The sequence below is a fragment of the Podarcis raffonei genome, chromosome 3, assembly GCF_027172205.1.
Source record: "Podarcis raffonei isolate rPodRaf1 chromosome 3, rPodRaf1.pri, whole genome shotgun sequence".
Classification (NCBI taxonomy): Eukaryota; Metazoa; Chordata; class Lepidosauria; order Squamata; family Lacertidae; genus Podarcis; species Podarcis raffonei.
Window position 1 is genome coordinate 68,738,308 of NC_070604.1, and position 21,371 is coordinate 68,759,678.

General features: G+C 42.8%; 1 protein-coding gene across 2 annotated transcripts in view; it reads right to left on the reverse strand.

Annotated features, from left to right (window-relative positions):
* Positions 1 to 21,371, reverse strand: part of SYNE1 (spectrin repeat containing nuclear envelope protein 1) — a 302,115-nt gene that overhangs the window by 125,290 nt on the left and 155,454 nt on the right. For both annotated transcript variants that reach the window (XM_053382199.1, XM_053382197.1), the window contains 13 exons: positions 20,752 to 20,928; positions 20,146 to 20,292; positions 18,824 to 18,949; positions 17,536 to 17,712; positions 14,628 to 14,893; positions 10,201 to 12,361; positions 8,302 to 8,639; positions 7,900 to 8,044; positions 7,511 to 7,729; positions 5,834 to 6,096; positions 5,347 to 5,512; positions 3,679 to 3,834; positions 480 to 632 (listed from right to left, as the gene is read on the reverse strand). In XM_053382199.1, the coding sequence (XP_053238174.1) occupies positions 480 to 632; positions 3,679 to 3,834; positions 5,347 to 5,512; positions 5,834 to 6,096; positions 7,511 to 7,729; positions 7,900 to 8,044; positions 8,302 to 8,639; positions 10,201 to 12,361; positions 14,628 to 14,893; positions 17,536 to 17,712; positions 18,824 to 18,949; positions 20,146 to 20,292; positions 20,752 to 20,928 (4,494 nt within the window). The remainder of the gene's footprint in view (positions 1 to 479; positions 633 to 3,678; positions 3,835 to 5,346; positions 5,513 to 5,833; positions 6,097 to 7,510; positions 7,730 to 7,899; positions 8,045 to 8,301; positions 8,640 to 10,200; positions 12,362 to 14,627; positions 14,894 to 17,535; positions 17,713 to 18,823; positions 18,950 to 20,145; positions 20,293 to 20,751; positions 20,929 to 21,371) is intronic.

Here is a 21,371-nt window from a genome sequence, read left to right on the forward strand (position 1 = left end):
TGTGTGAATAAATGATCACAGATCATCAGAGAGCAGAGACATCAATCGTTTGCAGGATCCTCAAAGAAAAGCTTTTCATTAAACTTTCAGGTGCTCTATCAGCTCACAAGAAGAACCATTCTTATGGGTTCTTCTTTGTCCACACACATACATGAACCAGCCATTAGTCAAATGCAGTCTTAAAAGCTTTCACGTATGATACCAAAGGGTGATGTCTTCCCACTTTCATTATAATCCTTCTCTCTCCATGCTCCAGGCTTCATAACACAGTACAGGGGAAGTCCAAATTATGTGCTCTACATGTTGTTGGATTCCAGCTCCCATCAGCCTCAGCCAGCATGGCCAATGGGACTTTAAGTTCAACATCTTGAGGGCACTAAGTTGGCTATCCCTGATATAGATTTTTTTTTTGGTAAATATTTGATTCTACAAGATTATTAAATAGGGAGTGATTCTGTACAAAGTAGAATCTTATTTACCCTTTGATCCATTTTAGCTTGTGTTATGTTATTTGTCTTCTCCTTCAGTTTAAATAGAATTGAATCGAGCTCTTTTGCAATCCCTTGAATCTTTTGATCAAATTCTTGATTCAATGCTTTGCTCTGCTGAGCTTCTTTTTCTTTGGCTTGAATCTGCCAAAAAACCAAAGGTAAAAAAAAGAGCAACTAAACATGCTGGTTTACTATACATCAATTATAGAGAATCAGTGTGACCACAAAATTGTATGTTTATGTATGTAGTCTTGCATTTCCTTAGACAAATGCAAGAAAGTTGTGGCAACTTAACAGAGTCTAACAGTAATTTTTTACACGAACTTTTGCAGCCAAGTATCTCTCCAGTAGAAAACTGGGACAAGAGCATGCTTCTGTCTTGCTGTATGTAAGTGAGGAGTTTGACGTAGGGCTCAACTGAGACTTCTTCACTCCTTCTGTCTCCCCAGCTGGCCTCTTGACCAAATGTGTGTGTGCACTAAGTAAATTGCATTCAGATCCCTTGAAAAGAAGGCAGAGTTAGATGTATATATGGAAAGCCCAGATAGGCTCCTGCTGCAAGAAATGGTTGCTGTACGGTAGTGCCAAGGACCAACCAAGGTGGGATAGGGAAAAATGCTTTAATGATCTCTACCAGGACCCATTTCTATATCCACAGCTGTATGGGGGGAGGAATTACACCCATTTTGTGGGGTTGGGATTGTACATGAGTGCATGTGTGGTTTTACTTATCATTCTGCTATTACATGACTCCATTTGCAGAATCGATAGTAATAATAATAATAATAATAATAAATTTTATTTATATCCCGCCCTCCCCAGCCGAAGCTGGGCTCAGGGCGGCTAACAACAATAAAACAATACAAAAGTACAACACAAACAACACTCTAAAATCATTCATTATAAAATTAATTAAATTCAAGCCACTGGCCACTATTGGGCCAGAGCTCCGCGAAGATTGCCGAGGGAGGGAGTCAGGCTGTGCCCTGGCCAAAGGCCTGGCGGAACAGCTCTGTCTTGCAGGCCCTGCGGAAAGATGTCAAGTCCCGCAGGGCCCTAGTCTCTTGTGACAGAGTGTTCCACCAGGTTGGAGCCACAGCCGAAAAAGCCCTGGCTCTAGTTGAGGCCAGCCTAACTTCTCTGTGGCCTGGGACCTTCAAGATATTTTTATTTGAAGACCGTAAGTTTCTCTGTGGGGCATACCAGGAGAGGCGGTCCCGTAGGTACGAGGGTCCTAGGCCGTATAGGGCTTTAAAGGTTAAAACCAGCACCTTAAACCTGATCCTGTACTCCACCGGGAGCCAGTGCAGTTGATATAGCACCGGATGAATGTGATCTCGCAGCGAAGACCCCGTAAGGAGTCTCGCTGCAGCATTCTGCACCCGCTGGAGTTTCTGGGTCAGTCTTAAGGGCAGCCCCACGTAGAGCGAGTTACAATAATCCAGTCTGGAGGTGACCGTCGCGTGGATCACAGTGGCTAGGTCAGGGCGAGAGAGGTAAGGAGCCAACTGCTTAGCTTGGCGGAGATAGAAAAATGCCGCCTTTGTTATAGCTGCAATCTGCGCCTCCATGGAAAGGGAGGTGTCGAAGATTACACCCAAACTCTTAACGGACGGTGCTGGCACTAAATGCGCCCCCGCAAGAGATGGGAGTTGCCCCCCCAATCCCATATCGTCCCGTCCCAGCCACAGGACCTCTGTCTTCGAAGGATTTAGCTTCAACCGGCTCCCACGTAACCATCCAGCCACAGCTTCCAGACATCTGGTCAGTGTGTCTGGGGCCGAGTCAGGATGGCCATCCATCAACAGATAGAGTTGGGTGTCATCGGCATACTGATGGCAACCCAGCCCAAAACTCCGGACAAGCTGGGCGAGGGGGCGCATAAAGATGTTGAAAAGCATTGGGGAGAGTATCGCACCCTGAGGTACTCCACACACCAAGGAGTGGCACGATGACAATTCCCCCCCAAGCGCCACCCTCTGTCCCCGACCAGAGAGAAACGAGCGCAGCCATTGAAGGACTGTGCCCTGGATCCCCACGTCGGCAAGGCGGTGGTCCAGAAGTTCATGATCGACCATGTCGAAAGCTGCTGACAGATCTAGAAGAATCAGCAGCCCCGACCCGCCTCGATCCAGCTGTCTACGAAGATCATCTGTTAGGGCAACCAGAGCTGTCTCGGTCCCATGACCAGCGCGGAAGCCAGACTGGAATGGATCCAGAGCCGATGTTTCATCCAGAAACCCACCAAGCTGTTCAGCAACCGCTCTCTCAATCACCTTACCCAGGAACGGAAGATTCGAAACTGGGCGGTAATTGGATAGATCTAAAGGATCTAATGATGTTTTCTTTAAGAGCGGGCGCACCACTGCCTCCTTCAGTTCCCCTGGGAATGTCCCCGTGCCAAGGGACAAATTGATGATATCCCCCAGGAGGGCCCGCACCTCGTCTGGACACGCTCTAATCAGCCAAGACGGGCACGGGTCAAGAGGACAGGTGGTGGGCTTTCCAGCTCGGAGGAGTCTGTCCACATCGGCTGGGGATATCCGGTCAAAGTGGTCCAATACTGGACCCGAGGACAGTCGAGGGGCCTCCAGTTCCTTTATTGTATCCAAATTGGCAGGGAGGTCATGGCAGAGCAACAAGACCTTCTCTGCAAAAAAGCTCACAAATGCCTCACAGCCGTGTGTCAAATTGTTATTTAAATTTGGCTGTCCTTCAAGGGACGTTAAAGACCTGATTATACTAAATAATTGCGCCGGGCGAGAGCTAGTGGATGCAATGGAGGCCGAGAAGTAAGACTTCTTAGCAGCCTTCACCGCCATCTCGTAGGTTTTCATAAAAGCCCTATAAGATGTTCTTGAGGCTCCGTCACGGGCACCCCCGCCATACTCGCTCTAGCCGTCTGAGGTCCCGCTTCATTTTCCGGAGCTCCTCGGTAAACCAGGGAGCCCGGTTTCTGCGGGGTCGCAGAGGGCGCTTCGGTGCGATCTCATCGATGGCTGCCAGGAGCTGGATATTCCAGCCCTCAACAAGCTCAGTCAATGAGTCGCCAGGGGGAGCAAGGTCCCGCAAGGCTTGGCGGAATCTAGCAGGGTCCATCAGCCTCTGCAGGCGAGCCCAAATCGGCTCGGCACCTAAGCAGGGTGGGGGTGGAAAGTCAATCCTGTATTCACTTCAAGTATTTTACCTGTTCATGTATATTTACAAGTGCCAATCCGACTTCTGCTAACTGAAGAGAAAGCTCTGAAGGTAAAATGGTATAAAGTCCCAAATATTTGTTCTGCTGTTGTTCAGCCATTTTCTCAACAGCCTGGCGGTGAATAGTTGCTTCATTGAGGAGAGACTAACAGGAAAGAGAAAATATTGCCAAAAGAGTGGAGAAAAGTGATAGGTTTTAGAGCTTCACATTTCATACGGTTACAAAATAATGAGTGGTGTTCTCTGAAATTTGTCTCCAATATGTCAAATCTTACCCACCTCAGTGTGGGTAATTGTGACAACAGAGATAATCTAAGATAATGCTGAACCCTTTTGTATGCCCACAGCAAGCAACCTTGACCTGGATACTTCTGCATCATTGGAGTCCTGTTACTTCCAGAACAATGATAATGAGGGAGACCAGCTCAGTGAGCAGTGTCTTAATCTTCCTCATATGATATTTCTTGGGAAGTAGGATAGTAAGAACCCCAAATGACTGCACTTCTTTTAGCCTGTTGCCAATACTGCTTCCTCTCTAGTATCCTCTGAGTGATGGATCTTTGGAAACGTCATCAACCTCAGGCATCCTGCTTTTGCACACATCAGTCATAGCGGCATTTGGCAACCATCCAGCCACAGCACACACATCAGAAACACAGCTTTAACTGAGTCTTTGAATAGGATTCACCTAATGTGTCCCATCAGCAGAAGCCCTGCACACTTGCAATGGGGATTTCCCCCTGCAACACCCCCCCATTGGCTTAGTGGATGGGTGAGAGAATCTCTAGAACAGTGCTTTTGCGGCAAAGAGAAGGGCATATTTTCTATCTGGAAGGCTGAAATGCTTACACTGACTGAACGATCAACTTAGCACAATGCTGAATTCCTCCTTAACTTTGTCCAAAGCAGAGCCTCACTGCAGGAGTATTTCATTCCAGGTCACCCTGCTCTCTGAGCCAGCTGGCCACCCTTTGTCTTGATTACAGTTTGTACTGTGCCTTGTCAACAAATCTTGATGCTGTACTATTCTTGTGTGCTTTTTCACTAACACCTGGTCTGCAAAACTTTGCAATCCATCCACTGCCTTATCTCTATTTCTGGCAGTGGCTTCCATGTTGGATTCAGTCACAATTATGAAACCAGAAATATGGGAGACAAATGCAAAGAACTCGTTCTGATTTAATCTTAAAGCTGGTTTTGAGTTGTTACTCAAATGCTATAAGCATATAAGTAACATTTGTTTTGCACTGTAAATGGAGATAATTTAAAAGGTACAGCAGCCTGTTCTGCCCCCATTTTTTTTATGAGACACTTCACAAATATTGTATTACATAATCCATTGTATGCATGTTTAGAACACTGTAATAGGTAAATTTTGGGATTCCCTTTATTGGAAGTTTTAAAATTTTTTTTGAAAGGAATCTGTGAGAAATACTTTAGCTATAGGATTTCACTAAATCAGTGGTGCTCATGCTTCATATCCTAAAGGAATCCTTTTAAAACTGAATTTTCTCATGTCTGTCTGCTGTGGAACCTCAGTTTGCTGCACAGAATCGTGTGGTACATTCTAAAATTTGCACAGGGCACCACAACCAATCTCTACAGAAATACCCCAATCTACAGAAACACACTGGCACTGTATACAAGTCTGACATACCTGCAATTCCTCAAGCTGAGGATCTATCTCAATTGTAGGATTTAATAAATATTCTCTGGCTTCCTGAATCCAAGACTTCACTTTATTAATCTCTTTTTCAACTTCTTCACGCTCTTTAAGTTCTTGTTTAACCACTTTCCCACTTCTTTTCACCTTTTGTTGCATGCTTAAAAATACAAACAACATTTTAAAGATTTGAGTAGCACACTTCTCCATACATTTGTCAAAAACTTGGAGTACATTAGTGGACACATTCTATTATTTATTAAATTTGTCATTTATATTTTAAATGGAATATAAATGTTATTATTATGGCTGTTATAATTAATTAAATGAGCAAGTTTAAGTTACCTATCCTATGCTGATGGAAACCAATATTGTGTACTTGTACAGTTTAAACTGTTATATTCAAAAGTGAGAAATTCACAGAATATATACAATTATGGATCATAGCCAATATTTACAGTTTAAAATAGCTTTTTCTTACTTCTGGCATCTGTCTTGCATTGCTTTGATTTCTTGCATGATAGGCATTTGCTCTTGGGAACCAGAGGCTATTTCTATGTCCCGGAGCATGCTAAAAGCCTGTTGCTTCAGCAGACCCAGAGATGACAATTGTTGTTCAAGTTCCAGAATGAAATTACTGTGATAATCCAGAAGATCCACAAGTTCATTCTTTGAGGCCTTTTCTACTGAACTTTCTGGTAAGCGATCTTGCAACTGATCAAGAGTTTCTGTTGCTTTTTTCATCTAAAGGTGAGATTTTAGAAAACCACACACAATAAACAACATTTCCTTAAACTTGTCAGTCATAATAATTTACAACCATTTTAAAGGCTCTGAATTGCTTCCCCATATATTTTACAATTGTTTATAATTAAGCTTTCACATAATAGTAATATATTTTAAAATAATTTGCTACTCACAATTGTACCTCTGTAATTAGGTTATAGTATGTTTGATTTTGTTAATAACATGCTTACTAAAACGTGTCTTGTAAGCACCACTGGACACAAACTTAAGATCTAAGTAGCACTGCTATCTCAATGCTTCCTAGCTTGTTCTGCAGCTGATAATACTCCCTCCCACCTGTTCCCAGTTCATCAGGCGCTGCAGCTGTGGCTCTGTGTAGCTGTGGGAGAAAAGGCAGGAGGCTTCAGGGAGCTTCTGCCCAGGCAGAAGTACTTCACAGAGTGTCAAGGGTGGAGTCTCAGTTGCTGCGGCATGGGCATCACCAAGGGGGGGCAGGGGGCAGCCCCCCATCAAATAAAACAATAGAAATACTTAACTAACTGACCAATCCCGTCGGGTCCTGCCCCCCTAACAAAAATCCTGGCTATGCCCATGTGGTGCAGGGAGCCAGTCAGTTTCATTGCTGGGCTCCCAAGGGGAAGAGCTTCTGGGGTGGACCAGAGAGAAGACCACAGGAGTCTAGTCCACTCCAGGAGCATAAAAGGAGGACCCGCCTGGCCTTCTCCATCCCTTTCACTGATCTTCCCGTGCATTTGTGCTCCCTTTCAGATTGCTGGTTCTTTCCTACTTCCCTACGGCAGAAGAGGCATTGGGCTGGATTCTTAGAAGGCGAAGGAGAGGGGCACCCTGATCAAGCACACAGGAGATCCCCTTAAAGGGTACTGGAAGGCAGATTTCTGTCTTGACGGCACCCCTCACCAGTGGCCAAAGGAGGTTTGCCATCATTAGCTCATGCCGTGATGAGCCTCAGCAATTGTCAACCCTGCTGTTGAAATATAGCTCATCAATCTGTAGGTAGGCTGGTTGAACACGTGGGTACCCGCCCAATGCCTACATCAAACCTGTTATGTAATCAATAAGTTGTGATCTATTTATCCAACTTAGATTGTGTTCGTCATATTTTATTGCTTGTTCCCGCACCACACACAGCTACCCTGTGCGTGGGTCAGCAATGTTGATTAGCTTGCTTCACCACATCACTGTAAGATATGCAGTTGATCCAATGAGAAATTCTTCGTTTTCAGTGAAACCCATCTTCTTAAGTGGTATTTATTTCCATGTATATGTAAAATATTCTTTTCCTATAACTCTTCATTTTAATATTCAAATGTTGACATTACAAATGCAAAATATACTTGCACAGAATGACTAATAGTGAATAAGAGATACCAAATAACCTTGATCCTTATACCTTATTGTTAAATACATTCCATTTCTGCATTGATTCTTCCAAAATCCTCTCCTGGTCTTGGGCAACACTTCGAAGCCTTGTCCACCGCTGCCAAACGGTTGTCATGGACCTACTTATGGTTGCCTTGCTGGCATCGTTGCCTATTTTCTCTAGGTGGCATGCCTTCTCCTCCAGTGATGTGACCTTCTCATGAAAAGAGTTCACTACAGACACCAGTGACTGAGGAAGCAAAGAGAATGATTTTTTTGTATCTTAAGAAAATAATTAAATTTTTTTTAGCATATCTTATGCTTCATTAAGTGTGTAGCATAGCTGAAACAGATTGTGTTAAATTAAGGCCTGTGGTTTCAGTGGAGAAAATATGACCCGACATAATTCAGAAGCTTTACCTTATGTGATATTAATTTTTCTTCTGCTTCAAGACTGGAAGTTGCTTTAGCTACAGAAAATTCAGATAATTTCTTCTCAGATTCATTCATCAGGTCAATAACTTGCTGCCTTGCCATTTGATACTCCTGCCACTCAGAAGCACAACTTGAAAAGAAATCAAACAATGGAACTTATTTCTGAGTAGGAAATGGCATGTATAGTTATTTAAAATCAATGGCAATTAAAACCCGCAGTGCTTAACTCTGGCTGGATTGCACTGTAAATGTTTTATAAAATAACCATTTATCCTCCCATTTCCCAACAGCTGCCTTTCTGAAAAGAGGGCAGCAACTATCTTGTCATTTTGTGTGACAACCATCTGCTAGACATATTATCTGACATTTCAAAAACTGAAAATGTACCTTTGCAGTTGTACTTTCTGGGCTTGTGCTTCTTGTTCTGATTCCACGCCTTTCTCTTCTAAAGCCTTCACATTCTGCTCCAGCTCCTCTTTTCCTGTGACTTGAATAAAGGGCTCCATGTCGGCCACAAGGGTCCGCAGTTCTCCCAAATGCACACGGAATTGCTTTTCAGTGCTAAAAAAATCTATATGGTTCTTTAGATTTTCCTCCGAGTTCTCCATATCGAGGCCATTTCGTGCCAACTGTAACAATTCCTGGGCGTCTTCAAGCCAGTCACTAGCAGTCTGGGAAACCTGGTAGTATCTTTGGCACAGGCTATATAATTTATTCAATTTATCCTGAAAACAAACAAATTAAAATGACATGTATGGTCATTAAGAAAAAACACCACTTATATAACATATATAATTAGGGAGGCTGTGATTTAACACAGTTCTGCTAAAATGAACAACGATGTTGAATCCACCTTCTGTCCAATCTATCTGGAAACCGTCCTGGAGTTTAAGAGCAGGGATGACTAATGCAAAATACACGCATTGTTGAATACAACAGATAACACCTGCATTCGGAAGTGCATTCAAGTGTACATATATATAATCTGTACTCCTAAAAGTGTTACTAGAGACACTGAAGGGTTTCTATTAAGTTCAAGATCATAGAGTGGGAAACTCAATCAAAATAAAGGGACAGGTTTCCCACATTCCTGCACAAAATATCTGCATTAGAATTGTCTCACTATTGCTCATTATTTTATGTGACAGATTTCCCCTCTTCCACAAACTCTATTAAAGGGAGCTTCTCTTAGTAAAAGACACTGATGATGCCCAAGAAGCAAAGTTATGATCCTACAGCATATTTACCATGGAGCAAGTCCTACATGCCTCATGTTTATGGCCAGACTATTAGTAGAGTGCATTATGCTCATGTCCACAGCATGAGGCAGATCAGACTAAAAGGAGAGAGTAAGTCTCTATGCAGGGATGGATTAATCCATTGTTGGATTTTTAACATTAATGGTTACAAATTGCTCAGCTGAGCGTTCATTTTCTTAGGTGAAGTATATTAAAAATCCCAACAGAACAACTGTGCAACAAGGCAGGCTGGATGCCTTATCTCTTAAGTATAGAAGCCGATGTGCTATATAAAATTAGTTTTTTAAAGTGATTAGGGCCTTGCCTCTATGGTCTCAGGAGCTGTGGACTAAAAAACCTTTGGTGTATAATAACAACTTTTGGGTTTTTTTAATTGGCATTTACATTGCATTTGCTGTTTAAGGTTCTGTTGGCCAGGTTCTCTGGTAATCCTAAACCAGGAGTGTAGGCACCTGGAACAAAACACAGCCACTTCGCTCCTCCTCTGATTCTACTGATCTAACCAGATCTAAGCCATGGTTTGTTTTGCTCCAGAAAAACCATGAGATATACACAAAGTTTGATGTTCTGAGTAGAAGCACCATGAGTCCGCATTCAGATATGATGCTAAGCCAAACCATGTCTTACATGGTGATAGCACAGCAGAGGTATGAGCAGGACAAGAGCAAAGTGGCTACTTATTTTGCTTCAAATCATAATGATGATGATGATGTATTTATACTACACCCACTCAGGGTGGCTTCCAACAAAATATTAAAATACAATAATTCATCACATATTAAAAGCTTCCGTAAACAGGGCTGCCCACATCCTTGCTTGTTCATGCATCACCATATTTTGGCTAAGATTTAGGAGCAAACTGAGCAAACTGAGCCAATGACAGCCATACTACCAGCATGAAATCTAAAATTGGCTTCAGCAGGTTAACCCTGGTTATTATGCCATACTGATCATTCTAATACAAATCTTTAATTCCTTGTCTTCTTAATGTTGGGGAAAAAATTAAAGGAATGCAAGATTCACTGACCTGCCGCTTGTGTATTGCTTCTTTCACTTCACCATCAAGTTCAGAGAGTTCAGCAAGACTATTTTCCAAGTCAGCAGGTATCAGTTCTTTGGCCTTTGTGTACTTCTCCTTTTCTTTACTGCTTAGTGCTCCCATTATCCTTAGGCTGGACTGAACTTCTTCCTGCTGAATCTGAACTTTACGAATCTCTTCCTGGATAATGTTCAGCTTTAATTCAATACTCAGTTGATCGTTCAATTCTGCCTTAACATGCCTCAGCCAATCAAGGGAGCGACAGATTTCAGTTTGGAAATCTATGCTTTGCACCAGTCTGTTTTCACACTCTATCACAGTATCACCAATGGCAGTTTGCAATGTCTTCAGCATCTCCTGCCAAGTTCGCACCTGATGATTTGCTCCTTCATGCACAGATGGGTCAAGCTGGGAGGAAAGCATCTCAAGATGTTCAGCTATGCGTTTCAAAAGGATCCCAGCATCCTGCAGACTGCCAGCCAAGGAATGGTACATTTTCAGTTTTTCCTCTGCTGGGAGTGTTTGTTCATTAACTTTTGCTTGTTCTTCTTTTACAGAATTTAGCTGCATCTCAAGTTGCTTACACATTTCTTCGTGTTCTTGATATGCTTCTATCATATCTTCCAACTGGTTTACTTTCTGTTCTATTTGCCTTTTTAGTTTGTGATACAAGGTAGTAAGCAGTAGCATCTCCTCTGGCAGCCATGGTTGCCCAGTGCTCCGAAATGCTTCCTTCTTCTGGTTTAATTCATCAACAGCAGCACCAAGGTTTATGACTTCAGCCAGGATGCTTCTGTAATCTTGCTGGAGTGACACAGCTTCTTTGGCTAAGAGGGTAAAAGGGGCCTTATGTAGGCTCACTAGTTGATCTTCCAATTCAGACAGAGCCTTTGTTGTCAAATCAATTAATGATGCATATTCATTACGGGCCAAGATTGCTTCTTGGACTTTACAGAATTTGTCCTTAGCCAGAGCAACAATCACACTAAATTGTTGAGGCAAGGCATTCAGCTTTTCATCAAGATAAGAACGATCCATTTCATTGAGTGATGGTAAGATTTCCTGGCCATCCCTTTGCAATGTCAACAGAAGATTTTCATATTCAGAGCACTGCTCAAGAATTTGATGATACTTTGCTAGTTGGGAATAAAGTTCAGAATTGCTGTTCATTAAATTGATCTCTGGGAATGAAACAATATCAGACTGCTTAAGCCAGTGGCATAATTTATCCAAATCTTCCTTGAAATATTTTCTAGAAACCATATGTTTCTCCAGTTCTATTAGTCGTTGGCTACATTTTTGCAAAATAGTGTCATACATGTTCTGTAGCTCTTGCAGTTTCTCTAACACTTCAGTCTTCTCTTGCTCTGTTGTTTCCTTCATTAATGTCCTCCCTTGAGACCATAGGGCAGATATTTCACTCTGGTAGGCCTTAAGGCTGGCTTGTGTACTCTTACAAACCCGGATCTGTTTGCTTACATCTTCTGGTAGCAAGCAAATATGTTCATAGAACATTACCTTTTTCTCATGTTGTTGAATGTGATTCATTGCTTGAAAGGCTGCCAGGAGGAATTGAGTTCTTTCAGATAATGCCTTATTCAGGTGCTTTCTCCTCTGACCAACCAAATCGCTAAGGCAATCCACGTGATTTTCGGCATCTGATAGGCATTTCTGGAGCATCTGTCTTTCATTAAGCCCCAAATTAGTCATCACCCTACTGGCATCCTTTGTAAGTGCTTTCAAAACAAGTTGTTTGGCTTCCACTTCACTGCAAATGGTGAGATGATCCATGAGGAAGTTCTGAGCCAGCTCAGGTGGTGGACTGTGTTTGAGAGCTTCAGAGATGCTAGGTTGCTGCTCTTCTGCCCATTCCATTAATTCCTGAAGTTTAGTCTGCACCATACTCAGCTCTTCTAATGTGGTGACAGACAATTGAATTTTCCTCTTGATAAGGTCCTCTAGCTGGATCCAGCGCTGCTCAAAGTGTCCCGTCTGCTCTTTTACTAACTCTCTGTCATCGAGATTTAGATGTTCTGTTATTTTCTGCTTCTGATCCTTCAAGTCTTCAAGAGCAAATCGTCTCTCCTGCAGAGCCAATGCTAGCTTTTTCAAAGCCTCTAGATGGGTAGTGGTACTTTCAGCATCCGATCTGTTAAAAACAAGCAAATTAAGAGCACAACTCAATATAAACAATAGCACAGGCATTGGGTGGGGGAAAGAGGTGTTTGAGCAATGTGAAAATCTGAAGCATTCTTTTCATTCCCTAAGGGCATTAGAGATTTAAAAATCATATGTAAAGTAATCATTGCGAAACACACTGCCACTGCAAAGTTCTGTATAGGTGGAGATGTCACTAGAGTGCATAGGTCTTTGCCTCCAAATATGAGCCCCAAGATAAGCATTGTAGTCCCCCATGTTCTTCTATTGGGTTATAGTCCAAATATGTCATCTCCTCTCATCCATCCAGTCACCCACCCACCAATCTACCTGCTCACCTTGGCACCTGCTTAGCCTGCTGCTGCTCTGGCAATGGTGGGAGGAAGAAATGCCAGTATCTTTCTTGCTCCTCCTCCCTTGCTCTACCTGGCTCTGCTACAGCAGCAAGACAAGTGCAGATACCACTCTGAATTGTAGTTGTGGGGACTGGAACTTTATAAATAGGTAGAAGGTGGGCTGGAAAGAGGAAGACTGAAGATATGCAGATGAAGATATTTTTAATATATATCTCAAAAAGGCTTCAAAAGGTCATGCTTTTCTGAGAGTTCTTTATGAAACCTTGTAAAAACTGAACTTACAAGGTGAGCTCCAAGAGGAGTTCACCCATCTAGGTACACTATCCTTCCAATCATTTCAGCAAACCTTTGAGGCATATTGCGTGGACAGGCAGAGTCCCCAGATCCCCCGCGGTCCCCCCGTCATGTGGAATAACGACTCGAGACAACGTGCTATGGGATTAAATTGGCCACAACTTTATTGAATTTCAAATGTGGGTAGACCTTGGCTCAGGCATTGGGCGTTCTCCCTCCCCAGTCCCCAGCCGGGGATCTAGGGAGCATCAGGGTTATCCAGTGTGTGTGGGGGGGATGGGCCGGCTCTGGAGAACATATGTTCAAGCAGAGACAGCCGCCCCCGTTACGCCGCCGCCGCAGGGGAGAGCAATGACAACCTTTCGGCGCACGGCCAAAGCCTCCCTTCAGAAACCCCTTTAACGGGGAACCCTGGTATCGCCGCCGCAAAGAGGAAGATGGACTAAAGGATTCCGCCCAAGGCCTGATACTGCCAAAGTTGTGACGTTTTGCTACGGGAAAGGCGAAACCTGCCAATGCAGGGAAATTCCTTTCCGGCCCTTTAACAGCGACCTTACGTAGCAGCGCCCGCATACCTGTGAAGAAAAGTTAACCTGCGAAACCTGTGAAGAAAAGTTAACCTTCAAAATAAGACATTAACTGAGGGTGGGTAGGGTGGGAGAAGCTCTGGAGCCAAGTGAGGATTCCCAGGTAAGATCCTCCCTCTATTGTGTGGGCAGGTAATCCCTCCCCTACCTGGACTGGTCTCCTTGGCAACGCTTCCCCCAGGTGGGATTGGGCAAATGACTGAGGTAGGCGGAGACCTCCAGGTACCCCACCTGAGGGAAGGCAAGGCCAAGCCTAAGCTATTGGAACCGCTCGAGATCCAGGGGCTGCACGCGCCCACGCAAAGGGCGCCCCCCGTTTTTAAGCGGGGAGCGGTCACTGTTAACTTAAAAGCATCTACACACACTGCCAGCTCTTCAATCTAAAATATGCCAATATCTCCTATGACTGTAACATTGCCCTAACCCTAGTGTGTCCACAAGCAGTGCAAGCATGTGTTTAGACTTGCTCACTCTTGACTTGCTCATTCTCTTCCTCCATTTTCATAGTTGGTCCTGAAGGAGAGAGGGACTTATGGAGGCATTATTAATAAATAAATAAAAACTCAGGTAGGGGGACATGAGTGTAAAGGCTGTAGGAGGGTCGATGCTCAGTACTAGAGCACATGCTTTGCATAAATGAAGTCCTAGGCCCAATCTTTATCGTATTCAGTGAAAAAGATCCTAGGGTATCAGGCCTAGCAGAAGTCTTTATCTAAGCCCTTGGAGAGCTACTTCCAATTAGGACAGACAATACTGAACTAAATGGACCAAAAGAGCTCAATATAGTCACATTTTCTATTCATTACAATTTGCCTTTTAGAGGAAAACCCTACCAATGTGGCTTCCAAAAGTACAAGAGCAACATTTACAACAGAACAGATTTAAAACCAGAAAAGCATAATGGCACTTCCAAATATTCATGTGAGTATAGTTCTAGACTCTAATGAAAAGTGGTCACCTTAGCAATGTCTGTATCAAAGAAGTGTTACAGATTTTCTTGACTCAACCCACAAGTCCCTACCTTGCCAGGTTGTCCCATTCTTGTGTAAACTTTTCCAAAAAGACTTCTACTACGTTTAGGCGGTCATGATAGTCCTTTGTCCTCTGAAGATCTTCCTCCCTGTGTAGGAGCACATTACTTGTTTGAAGGCAAAGGTCCAACCAATGGTTGCTCAAGCGTCCTACTTCCTTGTGCTCTGGTGACTCCTGTCCTTGGGTTAGTTTGCTCACCTTTTCAGTCACAGCCGTCAAAGCTGTCTGTTTAGACTGCAGCTTCTGACTGAACTCCTGTATGAGGAGATACAAAAAGGAAAATGGTAATGAATTAACAACCTGAGAACTAAATGAGAATGTATAATGCATTCTATTTAGGCTGTATCACAAAAACTTGTAGAAGACAGATCATTATTCTTCTGTTTCATGAGATGTCAAGATTTCTGTTTTGACAATTCATGGGAAACAAAGAAGTAAGAGCTTTTTCAAATGGCAAATCTTCCTTCCAGATTCAGAAAGAAAGTTGACAAAGGATCCAACAGCTCCCTTTCCCTCTTCCTCACACCCTTAGAAGGGAAACTGTCTCTTCCTTGTCCTGTTTTCTGTATAATGTCCCATGAAGAAGGCAAATTGAGCCTTAGGTTGGAAAGCCTTAGGTAGAAATTCCAATACAGTGGTACCTCGGGTTAAGTACTTAATTCGTTCCAGAGGTCCGTTCTTAACCTGAAACTGTTCTTAACCTGAAGCACCACTTTAGCTAATGGGGCCTCCTGCTGCTGCCGGAGCACAATTTCTGTTCTCATCCTGAAGCAAAGTTCTTAACCCGAGGTACTATTTCCGGGTTGGTGGAGTCTGTAACTTGAAGCGTATGTAACCTGAAGCGTATGTAACCCAAGGTACCACTGTAGCTCCTTTTTTAAAGGCAAACTATATGCTATATGCAAATGTATGTAATAAGACTACCGACAGTCTTTTTCTTTAAAATAAGCTGCTCCGGTGAGGGTTTGGGGTACCCAGACCCTCTTTCCCTGCTTAGTGTTTCTTTTCTCCAAAATACTCCTTGAGCAGCTTTCCCACTGGATTCTCACACAGCAGAGCAAACACAGCTTTGGAATCTCATGGGTAGAAAAGCTACTTAAGGTAGTTGATTTGGAGCAGGGAAGAAGCATGGAGCAGGGAAGAAGTGAGGAAAATGTTATGCACTCTCTTCCCATCAATTCTCAGTTCTAAATGCCCCTTCCCTGAGGCTACTTTTCTTTTTTAAAAAAACAATGACTCTTGCTCTTTAAAAATGTAGGATTAAATTTACTAGTTTTCCATTATGGGTTACTGTCAGAGCTGCCCGAGGTCCCAGCTCACAAAGGACCAACGCCGGTTCGTTGTTATGTACGAAAGTCTTTATTGAAGTTCAGTTTCGCTTTCACAGCCGCAGCGTGCAGCTCTACGTCTCAAACTCTAGACCGCTGAAGCTCCGTCTGAATCTCCTCCCCCCAGACACCAGTTTAAGACTCTAGCCTTGCTCCACCTCTTCCTTTGCTCTTTCCTCCTCTGGTTCCGCCTGTCCGTCGGGGTCTCGCCCTTCCTAGACTCTTCTGACGCTGAGTCCCCTGAGTCTTCCCCCTGCCTCCGGCAGGCTTTAGGACCTGGTTCCCAATCCGGGTTTTCTGCTGTCCCGCGCGCCTGTACATTCGAACTTGGCGCGCGCGCCCAGCCGGCAATCTTCCTCCTGACCGTTACACTGCTCCTGTCACTGCTTCCCCCTTCGGGGAGGCTAGCTGGAACTGACCTCCCCTCCGTTCCCCCACTCTCCGATAGAGGCGTGGTAAGCCCTGACTCATCTTCTCTCCCCGCTGGAGGAGACGCTGGTCCTGACACCTGGGACTCTTCCCCCCCACTACGCTCTGGTGGGGAAGCTGGTCCTGATCTCCCGCTGCTGCTTTGGGAGTCCCCGCTGGCCCCTTGTTTCTGGTGCGTCCCCCCTGGGACCCCCCTTGCCCTGACCATCGGCGCCCCCTTCTGGGAATCTTCTGATTCGCTGGAGAAGCTCATGGAATCTCTCGGGTCACTGTCATACTCCCCTACGCTGCCCTCAGATTCTTCCCCTTCGCTCTCCATTTCCTCTCTCCCCTGTGCTTCTGCTCCTGAGCCCCTGACAGTTACATACAGCAAATTCCATGTTAGAAATATGTGCAGAGGAGCTATATAGTCACACAGGATAGCTAGCTCTGTCCTTCAGCACTGCTGTGTCCCATCATCTTACTCTTCCAATGAACACCCACTTCCATGTTGATCAGAAAGGGTTCCCCTGGATACAGATGATTTGGGTCTCTCTTCAAATGTAGGAGCTGTGAGGAGAACTTTTTCTGATCAATATGAAATGGTTGTTTATAAGTGACAGCAGCATATGGCAAAGGTAGTAGGCAGGACCGGTCCATGCCGTCCCACAGCTTCCTTCATGTTATGTGGAGTGGATCACGTGTACTCCCTTAATGTACTTTTATCAACCTGGCATTTTGAGATAACCTGGAGAATATTTTACCCACGCGTAAGCGTAGAATGTATTTTGAAAACTTGGCCACTACCTACTTCTCTAAAATAACTAATCAATTTCAGAGGAGAATGTCTTTATTTTGCCAGCTGAAGGTAGTTGTCTACCAAACCTAAGTGGCCTATATCAGTTTCCTGGATTATGGTTGATTTTTCAGAAATGAAGTCAACTGTATAACTCAAAAGGGCATTCTTCTTCTAGCTCTAACATACCGTGGCATAAACACATAAAGTGCCACTCCTGCCCACATTCTTTCTGCATACCTGCACTTCTTCCGGAGAAATATATAACAGTCAAACAGTGTCAAGTATATGCAAACATAAAAATAAAAATAAATCACCTGTTAGCTACAGATTTCTCTTTTATTTGAATGGAACCTGCCCCTTACCTTCACCTGCAACACCATATTCTGAGCAATGTTTATTTCCAGCTCTGTCCCTCGCCTCTTCATATTCTGCAGTTGCTGATCTGCATCCTGAAAACATATCCAAAGCTCTGCCTTCATTTGCTTTATTTCCTCCCAGCCCTGAGCAAGGTACTGTGAGTTCATTATCCGATCTTCAATCTGAAAAATATGTGGGAGGGTAGCAGGAACATTTTAATGCAATTCTTTATGGGCTGCCTTAAGATGTACACTACCTCTTTATGTAGGGCAGACTCTTGCGATAGATTTACAGCAGGGGGTGGGGATGGGCCACAGAGATAGAGGATAAAGGAAGCTTGCATAAGTCTCTAGGATCCAGAATGACTTAACCCTGTGAAATTTCAAAACCAATATGACCATAGCGTGGGGAACACTCCACTCATTAAATAATTTTATTAAAATTAAGGATAGAAACAGACAACACTGACTGAACTTTAAAGTTTCTCTTTGCATCTTTTACCTCTCTTTCTTGAGGCTTTGAAAACATTGTCAGCAGTACCGGTTTGTTTGGACTATAGTTTATAGATGGCCTGGATTTGTATTATTTTGCTTTCTGGGAAGAAGAGTCAATCTGAATGTTTACAGGTGGTACAGGTCATTGCTGAACAGTTTTTGTGTATAATTTATTCGTCAACAATAAATATTCTATTTACTATGAGCAAAATTTCTTACTATGGAAATATCATTCAGAACATTTTTTAAAACCAACAACAACCCGATTTGTTTGCACTGTATAAATGCATGTGCATAAATGAATGCATTTGTTATACTTTAAAGTTAATATGGCTGCTCTGTCATAGGACAGAGAATTTAATAATGAAATGGAAAAGTCAATGTATCCGTTAGGATTCCTACTCCTAATGTGCAACTGCAATTGCAGTTTTGTTGCATGGCGGATTTCAGCCTCAAAAAATATTAGATTCTTTTATGTAGCAGCAATGAAGTATTAAATATGCAAACTCACTCTGAAATGCTGCAATACTCCGCAGTAAAATAAAGGCCTGACTTCTTAAAATAATACTGATATATTTCAAACGTTGCTAGTCTATTTATTTACCTGCTATAAAGATATACCACTTATTGTTTTCTAGGTATTACAGCATCAGTTGGTATGCTATTGATGCATATCTTTCAGATGAAAATCGAAATAGCTTCTTCAAACTGCTATTACCTAATATGACCCTTGTGACACAGTAAGACAATTGCACCTCTAAGAAGGATTAGAGGAGGTCTGCCACAGTTTATCCCATACCGTTTGCTTTGTCAGCTGGATGTCTGTTGCTGTATTTTTCACTGTGCTGTCTGATAAATCACACATAGAGCACAAAAGATCCAAATAGGTGCTTGCTTGCTCCTGCAGGGCTCTGAAATGCTTAACCTAAAAAGAATAAGAAAAGTTTTTCATGAGAACATGTTTTCACATTTCACCAAGAAAGCTTTCATTTATACAATAGTCTGATGAACTGAAAACAGGAGAGAATCATCATGGTTATTTTTGTTACAAACTATTCAGAAAGGTGTATAAATAATAAATAACAAAGATGCAACACATCAACCAAGCATGCAATTATCCATCCACTCGTCATCTTGTTTCACTATATTAATGCATGCTAATATTTAAGTTTATATTTAACATTTCCCCAAAAAACAAAATATCTGTTAGGCTAACTTGAGATCTGACTGAAAGCTATGTCCAGACAAACTGACTTCATAAGACAAAAACAGGACAAGATTCTGGTTCTTGGAGAATTAACAATAAGGGATTGGCTGTCTAGACCAACTAATTACTGTCCATCTGAACAGATTCATCACTGTCTGGCTTCTAATTTCTTAATCCAGCCTAGTCTTAATAATATTACAACCTCAAGTAGCAGCTTTTCAAGGGCATGCTCTGCAAGATATATACTCCTTCATGAACGGAATATACTACTTTATTTTTTTAAGTAGCGTTACAATTTGGGGGTGATAAATCTTATTGAGGAAACATCTAGAATTCCTCATTCTGGATCCAACATGCTGAACACTTACATAAGATTTTCCAATGGCTCAAGATACGTTTGAGAAATCTGGAGAATAATAAGTAGATATAGGATTGTATCTTAAAGCGGCTCCAAAATGCACATTTGGACTTGTTCATTTTGACTTTAAAGTCTTTAGGGACTTTTTGCATAGAGATGCAAAGTATATCTTTTGAACACTAAAAACATTTATTTGAAATTCACGCCGCAATGATACAGAAAGGCGTTACCAAACAATTTCTGCTGGAGATAGCCAAACGTGTTGAACAGCATTTGGAATACAGGGTACAGTTTTGGGTACAGTTCTGGCTGCCTCAACTCAACCTGGGAGGATTAAAGGACCTGGGGGAGGATAGCATCAAAGCATGCCCCTAGCTCAGGTGGGGGCCCTGCCTGGCCAGAACCCCTGCCCCAGTTGCCAAGTGCGATCCTGGATGCTTAGCCCACACCAGGGTCCTGCACAACTCAACTCTGTTTATTTATGCACACATTTGGATTCAGCCATTTTGGTAAATACTCTATTTTGATCAAATGTTTCAATATGGATTGTTCTTACCTGCTTAACAGCATCTGCCATGCTGAAAGGCGGACGAGGATTTGGCTTTAGCTCTGGCCGAACAGCAGAGAGCCAAACTTTACATTGCTGAAGTGTGTCTTGATGGTTAACATGTTTCTGGAGTTCGTGCTCCAAACTCTGGTACACCTACAAAAAAAAGCATGAATAAGTTGCCTAATATTTCTGATGTCATTATTGAAGATAAAACTATTCCCAAGTTGACAGGCTGGCAGTAAACTGCTAATTTTACATATAAAACACCTAAAAACTTTTTGCTAATTGGCCGTATGGAAATGCTGCAAATAAGTAAAGAGATATAAGACTCCTAACATACATATAATCTATATTAGCAATATAGATATTACTGTAGTTTTCCAAAATGAGTTTCTAACAACCTGTGTTCCAAAATGAGTTTCCAATTCAACTCTTAGATGAGATGTCTTCCATTTTCCTCCATCTGTAATTATGTTCAGTTTTCAATTCTTCAGATGCCCATTTTGTACCCTATTTGCTAGTATTTTGCATTATATTGTATTTTTTTGTATTGCATCTAGTAGATTATATATTACAATGACATCTACTAAACATACATGAATAGGGACTTACCCTCTGAGTTGTGCTACATATAGCTGAATAGCTATCCCTTGTTCCCTGCAGCTGAGTTTCTATATTTTGCTTAAATTTTGCTTGGAGATGCTCTGCACACTCATTTATTAAGTCATCTCCCTTGCTTTTAAGGCTGTTCAGGCGATCTTCAAATCCAGCAATCTCTTCCATCATTGCCTAAGAAAGCAGCATTCAAAACACCACAACATATCACAGAAAATGTTTACAACTTTTAATAGTCACCATTCAAAGGGGGCAGGCTAGGACAAAAGTAGTTGAGCTGCCTCATCCTACAATGTGCCAGGCTCAAGCTTACTGATCCTCAGAAGCATGATTAAATATCTCCCCAGTTTCAGAGCATGTCAGGTGGCCAGCATCACTTTGCATCTTTTTTATCCAGGCCACAATCCAAAATGCCCCTATCATGCATCCTTTTAGGACATACAAATGTCACAACTCTAATGTCACTTGGGGTGATAGTCGTTTGACGGACCAGTGTCTTCAGAGAGTAAGGCTCCAACATTGAATCGGTCTCTCTGACATCAGAGCTCTGTCTCTGAAGTCTCATAGGTAGAGCCAATCTCGTCTAGGGGCCCTGGGAAACCCTCATTTCAGTATCC